This window comes from Moschus berezovskii, chromosome 4 (genome assembly GCF_049115385.1).
Source record: "Moschus berezovskii isolate FMDL1 chromosome 4, NW_MosBer_1.0, whole genome shotgun sequence".
Taxonomy (NCBI): domain Eukaryota; kingdom Metazoa; phylum Chordata; class Mammalia; order Artiodactyla; family Moschidae; genus Moschus; species Moschus berezovskii.
Window position 1 is genome coordinate 40821002 of NC_142463.1, and position 16726 is coordinate 40837727.

Below are 16726 nucleotides of genomic sequence, written 5' to 3' on the forward strand. Positions count from 1 at the left end.
TGACCAATGTTAGCATAGAGGCAATGTACTGTGGGAAAGAATTAGAAAAAAAATCTTCACAGAAGAATATTTGAGCCGGGATTTCAAAGGATGCCTGTGATTCCAGGCGAATTTGGGATCTGTAGTGGTTGTTTGCCCCATGAAAGTTCAAGGTGTCAGCATAAATTCAGAGTGACGATTGTACATGGTATACTCTTGAGATGAGGAGGTGTTCAGCTGAGCAGGAATGTGGGCATATGTAGGAGTATGTTGGGAGATACATTTGAAGAGGTAAGTTGGTGCCAGATCTGGTGGGCCTTGAATGCCTTTAATTTACATGAGTGATAGAGAACCACAGAAGACTTTTTCACATGGGGAATGGTGACGGTAGTGGTGGTAGGCTAATACAGATGGATTATCCACCAACTGCACTCATGTGTTCATTGAGTTCATGTTTTGTCTCTTTCAGGAAGTGCATGATTTATTACAAGACTATGAATTAAAATACTGTTATGTGGACAGAAATAAGCGAACAGGTAAGATTTCTGTTCTAAGCATCTGATTTTATTTGAATTCTGCATGTTGTCATTATAGAGCGAAAAAGCTAAGTGTCTTTTTATTCTTAAACTAATGTCTGAATTTCTTAAACATTAAGTCATTATACACGTTGCATAATTTATTTTCTGGCGGTAATATAATTATTCTAAATTTTAGTCACATAAATTAATGAAGCTTTACAGAGTTCATTCTACCACATGGACACTGGTGCTGGCAAGAACCACTTTAGAATCCTCCATCTAGGTTATTAGTGTCTGACCTAGCCCTGCCCACCAACCTTTCTAGACCACTACTGGGATGCATCAGGCCAATCAACTAACAGGGTAGGAACACAGCCTCCCCTAATCAATAGGTAGGTTGCCTTAAGACCCCTTGAGCCCACAGTCACCCTTCCAGGACCCAGTTCTACATACCACTAGCCCTGGGACCCCTGGGGCCCTGCAGCCAGCCACCACTGGGCAGGACCCCCTTAGGCTCTGGCCCTGCCCACCAGTGGGCTGACTGTAGCCTCTCAACCAGCCTTACTCACCACCCCCAAGCCCACCACAGCCCCATAGCCTGCCATGGCAGGACCTAGCCCATCACCAGCCGTCCATCATCAGCTCTGAGACATCTTGGACCCTTCAGCCAGGTTACCCAGAATCCAGCCCCACCTACTAGGAAGTCAACACAAGCTTTAGGACACCTAGGACTCCAGAGCCAATTGTATTAGGAACCAGCCCCACACGCCAATGGACTAAAACCAGCTCAAGGATATTCAGGGCCCTTCATCCTGGGACATGACTGCATCTACCAGTGAGCCATCACTAGCTCTGGGACTCCTCAGACCCTGTAGCCAGAGACCCGAGGACACAACTCTGTCTACCAGTTGGCCAGCACAAACCCCAGAACCCAACTTTACCTACTGGTGGGCCAGCACCAGTCCTGGGATTCTCTGGATCTCAATCCTGCCCACCAGCAGGCAGGCCTACATCAGCCTCAGGGCCACCACATCACTGCAGCCTGCCGTGTCAGAATTTAACCAACAGACAGCAGGATGATATCAGCCCCAGGACCCCTCATACCCTGGCTCTGCCCACTACCAGGCCAATATCAGTTCTGGCACACCTTGTACTCCTCAGCCTCTAGGATCCAGCACCATCCACCAGTGGGTTGACACCAGATTTGGAACTCCCAGGGCACTGCAGCTGAAAAACCTGATAGGGGAAGGGGGCGGTACCTAGCTTTGTCTGCCGATGAGCTGGCACCAGCCCTGGGACACCCTGGGTCCCAGCTCCACCCATCAGCAGGCCAACACCAGCTCTTCGACTACTTAGCGAGTTGCTCCAGAATCCAGGCAGTGGAACAGCACCAGCTTTGGGACACCCCAGAACCTACAGCCATCCATGTCAGGAAGCAGTCCCTCCACCAGCAATCCAAAACTAAATCAGGAACCCTGGTCCTGCAACCACCCCTTTCCCAGAACTCATCTTTGCCCATGAGAGAGCCAGCACTGGCTTCTCAGCTTGTGGCATGATCCCACCAACCAACGTCAGCAGCTTCTTCACAATGCAGGGCCTGGCAACCGGCTGGACCAGGTAGCCACACCTACCAGACTTCCCGCAGTGGTCAGCCTGCCACAACAGAAGGACCCATGCAGCTCACATAGCGGGTACCCCTAGGGCTTATAGCTCTGGCGGCCAGACAGGAGTGCACTGTTGGTACACACAGGACATCTCCTACAAAAGGCCACTCCTCCCAAGTCAGGGTGTAACCAACCTACCAGATATGTAGAAAAAGAAACAGCAAATTAGACAAAACAAGGTGCCAAAAGAGCATGTTCCAAAAGAACAAGCAAGAATAAAACTCCAGAAGAGCTATGTGAAGTGGAGATAGGCAGTGTACTTGAGAAATAGTCAAGGTAGTGATTGTAAAGATGATCAGAGAACTTGGGAAAAGATAGGTTATACAGAGTAAGAAGTTAGATGTTTTTAACAAAGCATCAGAAAATTTTAGAAAGAACCAAACAGAGATAAAGAATGCAGTAACTGAAATAAAGAATAGCAGGATGGTGGATTCCTTCTGTTATACCAGGAGGGATCAAAAGTAGATTAAATGATAAGAGGAATGAATCAGTGAGCTGGAAGACAGGAGTAGAAATTACTGATGCTTAACAGAAAAAAAAATAAAAAGAAATGGAGATGGTTTAAAAGACCTCAGAGACAACATCAGGCACACTAACATTATAGAGATCCCAGAAGAAGAGCGAGAGAGAGGCAGAGAACATATTTGAAGATATAATAACTGAAAAGCTTCCCTAACCTGAGAAAGAAAACAAACATTAAGATATAGGAAGCACAGAGAGTCTCAAACAGGATCAACCCAAAAAGGACCACAGCAAGACACTTTGTAATTAAAATGGCAAAAAATAAAGACAGTATAAAAAGCAGCAAGGGAAAAGTAGTAAGTTATATAAAAGGAAACTCCTGTAAGGCAATCAGCTGACTTTTCCGCAGAAGCTATGCAGGCAAGAAGGGAGTGGCACAATATATTTAAAGTGATGAAAGGGAAGGACCTACAACCAACAATACTATACCAAGACTTTCAGATTTGATGGAGAGACTGAAAGTTTTACAGGCTTCCCTTGTGGCTCAACTAGTAAAGAATCTACCTACAATGCGGGAGACCTGAGTTTGATCCCTGGGTTTGGAAAATCCCTGGAGAAGGGAAGGGCTATCCACTCTAGTATTCTGGGCTGGAGAATTCCTTGGACTGCCCATGGGGCCACAGAGAGTTGGACACGACTGAGAAACTTTCACTTTGAAAGCTGTACACACAAATAGAATCCAAAGCACCAGTTTGGATGGGTTCACAGGTATTTTCTATTAAATGTTTGGAGAAGAGTTAACATGTATCCTTCTCAAACTACTCAAAAAAATTACAGAGGAATGAATACTTCAGAACTAATTCTACAAGACCAGCATCACCCTAGTAACAAAACCAAATATACCACAAAAATTGAAAAGTACAAGACAGTATGACTGATGAACATGGATGTAAAAATTCTGAACAAAATATCAGCAAACTGAAATCAGCAATACATTGAAAAGATCATATACCATGAGCAAACAGGGCTTATTTTGGGGATGCAAGCATAGTTCAAAATCTGCAAATTAATCAATCTGATAAATCATATCAAAAATTGAAGAATAAAAATCATGACCGTCTAAATATGCAGAAAAAGCTTTTGACAAAATTCAACATCCATTTATGGTTAAAACTTTCAACACAGTGGGTATAGAGGGAACAAACCTCTAATAAAGGCCATCTGATAAGCCATGGCTAACATCATATTTAGTGGTGAAAAGCTGAAAGCATTTCCTCTGAGATCAAGACTAAGGCAAGGATGCCCACTATTGCCACTTTTATCCAACATGGTATTGGAAGTCCTAGCCATAGCAGCCAGACAATAGAAAGAAGAAAAACCCAAATTAGAAAGGGAGAAGTGAAACAGATGACATATGTTATACATAGAGATTTCTAAAGGTGCCACCAAAAACTCATCAACGAATTTGATACAGTCTCTTCAAGAAATGATGCTCAGAAAACTGGACAGCTCTTCTAAAGAATGAAATTAGAACATTTTCTCATACCATAGACAAAATTAAACTCAAAATGGATTAAAAATCTAAATGTAAGACTGGAAACCATAAGATTCTAGAAGAAAACATAGGCAGAACATCCTTTGATGTAAATCCTGTAGCAGTATTTTTTTTGGCTATCCCTCCTAAAACAAAGGAAGCAAAAGCAAAAGTAAACAAATGGACCTAATTGAACTTAAAAGCTTTTGCATAGAGGAGGGAACCTTGATAAAATGAAAAGACAACCTACCGAATGGGAGAAATATTTGCAAATGGTATGACTGATAGATGATTAATATTCAAAATATATGAACAGCTCATACAACTCTATCAAAAAAACTAAACAATCCAACTAAAATGGGCGGAAGACCTGAATAGACATTTTTTCCAAGGGAGACATACAGGTGGCCAAGAGGCACGTGAAAAGATGCTTAGCATTGCTAATCATCAGAGAACTACAAATCAAAACCACAATGAAATATCACCTCACACTTGTCAATATGACTATTATTTTTTAAAAAAACAAAAAACAAACGTCAGAAATGTGATGAAAAGGCACTCTCCTACAATGTTGGGGATTTGGATTTACACCAATGTAAATTGGTGCAGCTTCTGGAAAACTGTGGAGGTTCCTCATAAAACTAAAAATTGAGCTACCTCAATTTTTAGCAACTCCACTCCTGGCTAAATAAAGTGAAAACACTAATTCAAAAAGATACATGCACCCCAATGTTCATATCAATGCTATTTACAGTAGCCAGGCTATGAAGCAACCTAAACATCCATCCATCAACAGATGAATAGATAAAGAAGAAGTGGTATATATATACACACACACACAGGCAGACACACACACAGACACACACACACACAGACACACACACACAGATACACAGACACACACACACAGACACACACACACACACACACTCTGCAATACCATTCAGCCATAAAGAAAGAATGAAATTTTGCCTTTTGCCGCAACATGGATAGACCTGCAGTGTCTTGTGCTTAGTGAAATAAGTCAGAGAAAGATAAATACTGTATGTTATCACTTATATGTGAAATCTAAAAATAAATGAATATGACAAAGCAGAAATAGACTCACAGATATTGAGAACAAACTAGTGGTCACCAGTGTGGAGAGGAAACAGGGAAGGGCAAGATAAGGGTAGAGGATTAAGAGGTACAAACTATTACACATAAAATAAGCTATAAAGATACATTGTATAGCACAGGGAAGTAGCCAATATTTTATAATAGTTTAAATGGAATACAATCTGTGAACATTTGAATCACTGACATACACCTAAAATGATACCATATTGTAAATCAACTATGCCTCAATAAAAAGGCACAAAATGGAATTTGCATAGGTTTTTAAAAAAATGTATAATATTGCCAGAGCTTTATGAAGTTTTATAAGGAAAGTCCTAATGTTATGTTATAATATTTTAATGAGTGTTTTGAATTTGCTTAGTACTGTTCATTTTTAATAATATATTATTGGACTTAGTATATAGATTATGTTATTTGACCTTTAGTTATACAAATTGGGAAAATTGTTTAATTTTTCTGCATGTTTTATATCTGAGATTAAAAGCCTAAACTAGATTATTTTCTCTGTGTACATATTATATATAAATATTTAAAAGCATCTCTTTGAGATGACAAAAAAAGTAAGGACATGTCTGAAGGATGATATAGCCATCGTGTGTGTGTGTGTGGTGTTTAGTCGCTGAGTCGGGATGCTAATATCTGAAGGATGATATAACTATCGTGTGTGTGTGTGTGTGGTGTTTAGTCGCTGAGTCGGGATGCTAATGTCTGAAGGATGATATAACTATGGTGTGTGTGTGTGTGAGGGGTGTTTAGTTGCTGAATCGTGATACTGACTCCCAAATTAGCAGGTTTTTTTTTTTTTTTTTTTTCCTGGCTGCACTGGGTCTTCACTGCAGTGTGTGGGCTTTCTCTAGTTACAGCACATGGAGTCTTCTCTAGCTGCAGTGCATGGGATCCCAGTGCTAAGTTGCCCCAAAGCATGTGGGATCTTAATTCCCCAAGCAGGGATTGAACCTGTGTCCCCTGCATTGGGGCTCCCCTGATGCAATGCAGGAGTCCTTGCTTGCAATGCAAGAGATGCAAGAGACTCTTTGCAACCCTATGAACTGTAGCCCACCAGGCTCCTCTGTCCATGGGATTCTCCAGGCAAGAATACTGGAGTGGGTTGCTGTGCCCTGCCTCAGGGGATCTTCCTGACCCAGGGTTTGAACCCACAGCTCCTGCATTGCAGACGGATTCTTTTCCTTTGAGCCATGGGGGAACCCTATTATGTTAGATACTTGAAACTAATATTATGTGTTGGTTATACTTCAGTTTAAAAAGACTTTGAAGTATTTTTGTCATTAAAATATTATGTAATGGTATATTTAGACAATTTTAAAACATTTATTATTTACCTAAAGACCAAATATGATAAATCTGTTCTAAGTATTGTGTGTCAGTCCACGGTATGGAGCTGTCACAATGTTATTGCAGATAATGCATATTAAAATTATGAAATTACTGCAAAAAATATTATGTAGATGCTAGAGCCCTAATGTAGTACTATTAAGTGAATACCTCTGATAGTATGATAAATTCTGCATTTATTTTTTCTGACTTATAAAAGATGTATAGAAAAGAACACTGCAGTTAAAAATGAAATCAAGTTTTTACCTCTCTCTGACTCCATTCCCTCCATCCCTCCTTGCCAAGGGGCAAGCACTAACAAATTTGGTGCACACTTTCCATCTGTGCCATGCCATTGTGGTAGTTATTAGAGCTGTTCACAGATTCTTTTTGTTCCAGTCATAGGGTAAATAGTGCTTCCCTGTCTCTCTTTGAAGTTACCAATGGACATGTGATTTGCCTTTTGATGAATGAAGTGTAGTGAAAGTGACATGTATCTCCTCCAGGTAGAAGATTTCAGAGCTCGCATGTGATTGACTGCTCACCCCACAACTTGCTAAAGTGATTGAGGAAGGTTGTATGTCCTCTTTAAACATAGTCCCAGAGTGGCTATAATTAGCAAAGCCTCCTTCCTTCCGTTCAGCGTGGGATATGCATGATGAACAAGCAGGAGAAACCCTTTTGTTTTGTTAAGTCTTTGAAACTTTGAAGTGGTTTCTTGTTAAAGCATCCCAACTAATGCCTAAAATTCTACTGTATGTAAAGTTAACTGTGTTATATTGAATACTTGGTGTTTTTTTAAACAACATAAATGGTATTCTCCTATGTTTTTCATTTGGCAACTAAATGACCAGATGTGGCATTGTACATATAGCTTTTAGTTCATTGATTTATACTGCTACATGTTATTCTGTCCTGTGAATTTATCACCACTGATAAATCTGTTCATTACTGATAGGCATTTAGGAAGCTTTAACTTTTCCAGCATTTCAAAAAATGCTGCAATGAGTATGCTTTTACTTTCTTATGATATACATTGCAGTGTTTTCTCCACAAGTGAATTACTGGGTTTGTAAGTTATGTTCAACTTCAATGTTAAAAATACTGACAAAGGCTTTACAGCTCACTTTTAGCCAGGAATGGTGCTATTCCTCCCAGCTAGGATAATAGACATCATGATTCATGGTTGATTGGAGTATTCAAAAATGTTTTGTTTCAAGTGGAGAAAATTAACTCTAGACTAACAATGCTAAAAATTTAAAAGTGAGACCTGTAAGGATCAAGCTCATTCCTGATAACTTAACCACGACCCAGAAAAAAAAACCTCAAGAATATTTGTTTGAACATGAAAACATCCAGTACCCAACAAGGTAGAAAGTCAGTGTCTGGTATCCAATTAAAAATGACCAGGTATGGCAAAGAAGCAGAATAGTACAGCCCATAATAAGAAATCAATCAAAACTGACCTGGAATTGAAATAGATGAATTAAAACTGTTTATAACTGTGTTTCATATGTACAAGAATTTATAGTAAAAATTGATCATATTAAGTAGAGGATGGAAGATGTTAAATATACTTAATTCACACTTTTAGAAATGAAAACTACAATTTCTGGGATGAAAAATGGGATGGGTAGATGGAATTCACAGCAGAGTAGACACTGCAGAAGAACAGATCAGTGAATGTGAGTACATGGAAACAGCCAAAATGAGACAGGAAAAAAGAACTATAAAACGTGGACAGAGTTATCCATGAACTACGGGCCAACTTCAAAGCCCTAATACTGGAGTAATGGAGTCTCTGTATGAGAGACAAAGTAGTACAGAAAAAACATTTAAAGAATTACTAGCTGAAAATTTTCCAGATTTGGCCTGAATCCAGGGGTTTTCAAAACTTGACCAACCTCAAGGACAAAACATGAAAAAACTACAATAAGGTACATTTGTAATCAACTTACTTGTAATTAGTGATAAAGAGAAAATCTTAAAAACAGCTCTCCCCACCAAGAACATGTTATGTTTAGATGGAAAAAGACAAATATGACTGCATATTTATTGGAAACAATACAATGAAAAGACCATGGGACAACATCTTTTCTTTCTTTACTGAAAGAAAAAAGATCAAAAAAAGAACACTTAATAAAGTTATTAAGACACTTATGAAAGATACTGAAGAAGTCACAGATAAGCAGAAGGTATTCCATGGTCATGGACTGGAAGAATTAACACTGTCCACACTACTGAATCTTAAAGGAAATCAACCCTGAATATTCATTGGAAGGACTGATGAATGAAGCTGAAGCTCTAATACTTTGGCCACCTGATGTGAAGAGCCAACTCATTGGAAAAGACCCTGATGCTGGGAAAGATTGGGGGCTGGGGTAAAAGGGGGCAACAGGATGAGATGGTTGGATAGCATCACTGACTCAATGGACATGAGTTTGAGCAAACTCTGAGAGATGATGAAAGCCAGGGAAAATGGCGTGCTGCAGTCTATGGGGTCTCAAAGAGTCGGACATGACTGAGTGACTAACACAGCACCACCACTACCCTACTTAATGGGAGAAAATATTTGCAAATTAAATCTGATAAGGAGCTAATATCCATAAACATAAAGAACTCATACAACTCAATAGCAAAAGAATAATCTAATTAAAAACCTGGCAGAGGATATCTAAAGAGACATTTTTCCAAATTAGGCATACAGGTGGGCAACAGATTCATGGAGAGGCGTTCAGTATCACTAATCATCAGGGAAGTGCAAATCAAAACCACAGTGATCTATCACCTCACACCTGTTAGAATATACCTGTTATCAAAAAAGCAAGACTAAGTGTTGGAGAGAAGGAGTAAAGGGAGCCCTTGTACATTGTTGGTGGGAATGGAAATTGATGCAATCACTACGGGAAACAGAATGGAGGTCCTTCAAAAAAAAATAAAAAATTGGGCTTTCCTGGTGGCTCAGATGGTAAAGCGTCTGCCTACAATGCGGGAGACCCGGGTTCGATCCCTAGGTCAGAAAGATCCCCTGGAGAAGGAAATGGCAACCCACTCCAGTATTCTTGCCTGGAAAATCCCATGGACCGAGAAGCCTGGTAAGCTACAGTCCATGGGGTCACAAAGAGTCGGACATGACTAAGCAACTTTACTTTCACTTTCAAAAAATTAAAAATGAAACTACCATATTGTCCAGCAATTCCACTTTGGGATATTAATTTGAAGGAATTGAAAACATTTCAAAAAGATATAGGAATCCCCATGCTCATTGTGGTGTTATTTACCACGGTCAAGACATGGAAACTCCCTGAGTGGTTACTGATAAGTGGATAAGGAAGATGTCATATATGCATAGACAATGGAATATTATTCAGCCTTAAAAAGAATGGAATCTTATCATTTGTGATAACATGGACGGGCCTTGAGAACATTATGCTAAGTGCAATAAATCAGGGAATTACAAATACTGTGTGACCTCACTTGTAGGTGAAATCTAGAACAAAACCAAAAAACCTTGCGCTCATAGGTACAGCCAGAGGCTAGGGATGGGGTGAAATGGGTGAGGGGAGTCATAAGGTACAAATTTCCATATGAAATAAGTCATGGGGATGTAATGTATAGCATGATTCCTACAAATAACAGTACTGTAGTGTATATTTGAAAGTTGTTAAGGAAGCAGATCTTAAAAATTCTCATCCCTTGCCCCTGAATTTTTGTAATTATGTGTGGTGACGGATGTTAACTGGACTTACTTCACAATATGTATAAATATTGAATTATTAAACACCTAAAACTAATATAATGTTATTTGTCATTTATACATCAAAAAATCCCATGGAATTATTTACCAACCAAAAATATATTTTAAAAATAAGGATGAATAAAGATATTTTTTAATCATATAAAAGCTGAAAGAATTAATTACCATCAGACCTGCTTTATCAGAAGTATTTAAAGAAGTCCTTTAAGCAGGGAGAAAATGGTGCTAGATGGAAATCTGGATCTACACACAAAAATGAAGAATATCAGATGTTTTCTGTGTGTGTATAAAAACTGTTTTGTTAATATTCAGTTCTGTTTAAAAGATAGTGGTTTAAAGTAAAAATAATAACACTATTGTGGAGGTTATAACACCTGTAGAAATAAAATGCATGACAGCAACACAAAGATTGAGAGGGGAGGAATGGAAGTATGCTGTTGTAAAGTTTTTTGACTATATGTGGAAAGATCAATATCATTTGATGGTAATTGTAAAGTTACAGATGTATACTACAAAGCCTGAATCACCCACTAGAATAATACAGGGAAGAAGCTTAGTAATTGTATTAAATGACATTGCCTTGAATTTCATTACCTATGGTAGTTGAGGAAACAGATAATAATAGTTTAATAAAGGTGGCTGCAGTTATAAACTGTGACCTTAAAATCAGAGCTTTCTGTTATAGATAAGAAGAAATAATTGTTTTAGAATAGGATACATCAGATGTTCAAGCTGGCTCTAGAAAAGGCAGAGGAACCAGAGATCAAATTGCCAACATCCTCTGGATCATTGAACAAGCAAGAGAGTTCCAGAAAAACATCTACTTCTGATTTATTGCCTATGCCAAAGCCTTTGACTGCATGGATCACAATAAACTGGAAAATTCTGAAAGAGATGGGAATACCAGACCACCTGACCTGCCTCTTGAGAAACCTGTATGCAGGTCAGGAAGCAACAGTTAGAATTGGACATGGAACAACAGACTGATTCCAAGTAGGAAAAGGAGTACATCAAATCTGTATATTGTAACCCTGCTTATTTAACTTATATGCAGAGTACATCATGAGAAACGCTGGGCTGGATGAAGCACAAGCTGGAATCAAGATTGCTGGGAGAAATATCAATAACCTCAGATATGCAGATGACACTACCCTTGTGGGATAAAGTGAAGAAGAAATAAAGAGCCTCTTGATGAAAGTGAAAGAGGAGAGTGAAAAAGTTGGCTTAAAGCTCAACATTCAGAAAACAAAGATCATGGCATCTGGTCCCATCACTTCTTGGCAAATAGATGGGGAAACCGTGGAAACACTGGCTGATTTTATTTTTTTGGGCTCCAAAATCACTGCAGATGCTGATTGCAGCAATGAAATTAAAAGACACTTGCTCCTTGGAAGGAAAGTTATTACCAACCTAGACAGCATGTTAAAAAGCAGAGACATTACTTTGTCAACAAAGGTCCATCTAGTCAAGGCTATGGTTTTTCCAGTAGTCATGTATGGATATGAGAGTTGGACTATAAAGAAAGCTGAGCACTGAAGAACTGATGCTTTTGAATTGTGGTGTTGGAGAAGACTCTTGAGAGTCCCTTGGATTGCAAGGAGATCCAACCAGTCCATCCTAAAGGAGATCAGTCCTGGGTATTCATTGGAAGGACTGATGCTGCAGCTGAAACTCCAATACTTTGGCCACCTGATGTGAAAAGTGGACTCCTTTGAAAAGACTCTGATGCTGGGAAAGACTGAGGGTAAGAGAAGGGGACGACAAAGAATGAGATGGTTAGATGGCATCACCGACTTAATGGACATGGGTTTGGGTAAACTCTGGGAGTTGGTGATGGACAGGGAGGCCTGGCATGCTGCAGTTCATGGGGTTGCAAAGAGTCGGACATGACTGAGCGACTGAACTGAACATTAGGGAAAGGAGTTTTTGCATGCTTGCCATCAAATTTGTGCCAATAATAAATTTAACTAGTAGAGCAGCCATGGCAAAGGATACATAAAATTGTGACTTGTGAAAGGATTGGGACCAATTGTTGAATCTTAAAATTTTGGTAGGAAAATGGAAACAGAACTAATTTCCAAATGCCTTATAGTGTTTTCTCTGTAGAGTGACATCTTCCTCTTCCTCAGAGTCAATGTGACAAAAGTTGGACTTCTTTTAGAGACTTTGTTGCCTTGAAAAGAAATGGAAGAAGATATAGAAGAGAATCAATGACCTCTTTTCCCTATTGCCTGGACTTTTATATTTGCTTCATTATGTTATCTAAATTCTACCACAAAATATCTTACTTGGGTTGAGCAAATGCAGATACCTACGAAAAGGAAAATGAGAAGTTGTCAGTTTTAAAATGTACTAGTTAATCTATGCATGTATACACTCATCCATTCAGCTGACACAGATGCTCCACTGTGCGTGTGACAGCATGATAGCTGTTGGAGATATATTCCATAGCAGTTTAGGGATCTCACAGTTGATAGGATTGCAGACATCTAAACAAAGATTATAATACATTGTGATGTGTGCAATAATCCAGTCAGTGTTCAAAATACAGAGGGGTAATGAAACAAGGATTAACTAACTGGAAGAAAACATCAGAGAAAGCTTCCTGGAGACCATGATACATTAATCCCTGGGCTGAATTTGAAAGCTAACTAAAAGATTTGAGTGGCTGAAGATATGGGAGAGATCTTGTAGGCAGGGGAATGACATGTATAGATGCTTGAAACAAGGTGATACCTAGGGAACTGCAAACAACTCACTGTTGTTGGAGAATAAAGAAGTGTGGTGGGGAAGGGAAGTTTGACAGTTAATGAGGCTGGCGTCAGATCAAAAGGGCCTCATATGGCATGATAACTACGCTGGGTCTTGGCTTCATTTTTGATACTAAATCATTGCATTTTAGGCAGCAGACAGACACAATTAAACTTTCATTTTTGAGAGTTCGCTTTATTGTCATTGAAGAAAAAGAATTAAAAAGCTAGAAGAATAAAGAAAAGAGGATGGATCCAAGACCTATTTGGAGAAAAATTTGAGGATTCCTTTAAGTGAGAGGTAAAGCACATAGGGTCTCAGGTAATTCCCAGGTTTCCCGTTTGTGAGTGTGATGCTAGCAGCTAAGACAGAGAATGAAGGAAGCTGAGCCATGTTGAGATTTTAGAGGAACGGAGAGGATGAAGATCATGAGTTATGTTTGATCATGTATGAATCAGCATGTGAATATATATGGAACTAAGGACTAGAAATGTAGTTTTGAGAGTTGACAAGAGAATAAGAGGTTTTCTATGAGCCCCCAGACTAGACATTTTGCTCTATTTAATTGCTTTCATAGCCCCCATACTTCTTGGTAATATCACACTTGTAACTCTCTGTCTAATCTGTCATCCTCTATTGGATTGTGGGGTCCTTGTTGAAAAGGATCTTACTTGTTTTGTTGACCCCCTCCTTTCCAGTGCCTAAACACAGAGCCTGGCACGTGAGAAATGAATACAGGGGCATGGATGTGAGTGCCCAGGGAAGGGGGCATAGAGAGGGGTTTATGTCTCAGGGTTACTGAGTACAGTCGCCGGCTGTCACTGTGTGTGCTTCTGCCAGGAAGGAACCTTAAGGATTACTACCTTACAGGTGTGAGTGGAGAAGAATATAGCAAAGGAAATGGAAGGAGGAGTGCTTAGGCAAGTATGAAGAAAATCAGGAAGGACTTTATTGAGGAAGTTAAGGAAGGGAATGGTTAACAGTTTCAGATACCAGGAGAATTCAAATCAAATATGAACTGATGAACTTATGAGCTAAATAGGAACATAATCAGTATTTGCAAATGATCATTGACTTGTTTGCTGGTTTTAGCAAAATACCGTTAAATGGTGTTCTATGTCAGCCTAAGAAAAGAAAGGCATAGAATCAAAATAACTCAAGTCCTTTATAAGGGCTATTGGAAACCAAGAGATAATCTCTCATTAAGTGCAGCAAAGCCATTTTCCCCCTAGTGCTCGAAGAGTTAGCTATTCCTCTGTAAGTAGTTTCCTTGTATGTGGATATCATGTTAAATAAAAAATGTAATTCTTTAAGTGTTAGCGTCACACTTGCTGCGGAGAGATGCTCACAGCCTGAGAGGCGCATGGGTACTGAGACCAGCTAAGGGAGGAGCAGACCGAGTGAGATGGCAGGCAGGATTGTTCGTGCTGTTTAAGTTCCTTCTCTCTTGCTGTGTACGTATTTTCCATGTTGTTAGCTTTGCATTTGGGTGGGTTAGGTACTGATATGGGGCACCTTCACTGTGTGTTCCAAAGAGGGAGAGAAGAGGGCGTGGGAGGAAGGTTGAGAGAACAGTGGGTTTCTAATTTGTGGTTTGTCCTGTGTTGTTTCTTTTATCTGGGGTTTAAGATTTTTCTTATAGTATTGCTCAAAATCTTATTAGATACACGTGTGTGTATATTTCATTGATGTAGAATTTTATATTTGTATCATGTTTTAGATTTTATAAATTATCTTGTCTATTTGTTGCTTAATGCTGGAACAACTTCATTAGGTAAACAGGATAGTTCCTCCCCGCCTTTGGTTTGTTCTACAAAGATTTGAAGGTAAGCTACTGGTCCAGTATCATAATCCTGTGATCTTTTCATACCATATTGTTCATCCCAACAGTTTACAAATTGTGTGTGTATGTATGGTTTCAGTGTAATTAATTTTATTTTAAGGAAACATGTACATAAATTGGAGAAAGATTTGGCTTCCTCTGGGCATTTGGTGTCTTTTGGCTATGCCTTTGTTCTTTTAGGTATTCTTTTTTTAAATGATTTTAAAATTACTTATTTTTAAGGTATATTTTAGGTATTCTTGTTATCAAATAGGGCCTTTGAGAACTCTCTGAAAAGAAAGAATAGTTCATAAAATTTTGCATCACATATTATTGATGGAAAATATCAAATCTGTGTGTAATTTAAAAAGACTACCATCACCCCTCCCCACAGAAGTGGAGCTCCTAATATACGTTGTCTTTTTTTTGAGTTGCTGCTGCTGCTGCTGCTAAGTCGCTTCAGTCGTCTCCGACTCTGCGACCCCATAGACCGCAGCCGACCAGGCTCCACCGTCACTGGGATTCTCCAGGCAAGAACACTGGAGTGGGTTGCCATTTCCTTCTCCAGTGTGTGAAAGTGAAAAGTGAAAGTGAAGTCACTCAGTCGTGTCCGACTAGTCGCCACCCCAAGGACTGCAGCCTACCAGGCTCCTCTGTCCATGCGATTTTTTTTTTTTTTTGAGTTACTGGTCATGAAATTGTTTAAGTGGGAGTATCAGCACTTAAAAACAATGACATAGAATAGAAAATATCAGAATGCACTACAGATGATAGGTGTTTTGCTTCCTGATATTTGTTTCAGAAATATATATATATATGCACATATGTGTGGGCTTCCCCAGTGGCTCAGAGAGTAAAGAATCTGCCTGCAATGCAGGAGACCTGGGTTTGATCCCTGGGTTTGAAAGATCCCCTGGAGAAAAGAGAATGGCAGCCCACTCTAATATTCTTGCCTGGAGAATTCCATGGACAGAGGAGCCTGGTGGGCTACAATCCATGGGGTTGCAAAGAGTCAGACATGATTTAAGGACTAACGCACTTACATATGTGTACTGAGGCATAGGTATAAAATCTATTTCTTACTGTGGGTCATGATCAAAAAAACTTGAAAACACTGGCTCAGAAAACTCATTCATTTTATCTTCTTTCAGCTTTTGTTACCTTATTGAATGGGGAACAAGCGCAGAATGCAATTCAGATGTTTCATCAATATTCTTTTCGAGGAAAAGACTTAGTAGTCCAGCTCCAGCCAACAGATGCTTTGCTGTGTATCACCAACTTGCCCACTTCTTTTACATTAGAAGAGTTTGAAGAACTTGTTCGTGCTTATGGAAATGTCGAGAGATGTTTTCTTGTCTACAGTGAAGTTACTGGCCATTCCAAAGGCTATGGATTTGTAGAATACATGAAAAAGGACTTTGCTGCAAAGGCTCGATTGGAGCTATTGGGTAAACAGTTGGGAGCATCAGCTGTCTTTGCACAGTGGATGGATGTTAATCTATTGGCCGCAGAGCTCATTCATTCTAAGTGCCTTTGTATAGATAAACTCCCTAGTGACTATAGGGATTCAGAGGAGCTGTTGCAGGTTTTTTCCAGTATCCATAAACCTGTGTTTTGCCAGGTATGTATTTTCAAGGCATTATTTGAAATATTTGAAAATATCTACATATGCATCCGAATGCACTCACATATTTATTATACCTATGTAAATATCACCATGGATAATCTCATTCTACTTTAGTTTGTAATGAACACTTTAATATGATGGTAAATTTTAAATTAATTTCT

The 16726-nt window shown here is 39.3% G+C and overlaps 1 protein-coding gene across 7 annotated transcripts in view; it reads left to right on the plus strand.

The window, feature by feature from the left end:
* RAVER2 (ribonucleoprotein, PTB binding 2) overlaps positions 1-16726 on the plus strand; it is a 149711-nt gene that overhangs the window by 31990 nt on the left and 100995 nt on the right. For all 7 annotated transcript variants that reach the window (XR_016037198.1, XM_055404091.2, XM_055404092.2 and 4 more), the window contains exons 2-3: positions 449-515; positions 16090-16559. Coding sequence is in view for 6 of the 7 variants with exons in the window: in XM_055404091.2 (XP_055260066.2) it covers positions 449-515; positions 16090-16559 (537 nt within the window). In the remaining variant the exon portion in view is untranslated. The remainder of the gene's footprint in view (positions 1-448; positions 516-16089; positions 16560-16726) is intronic.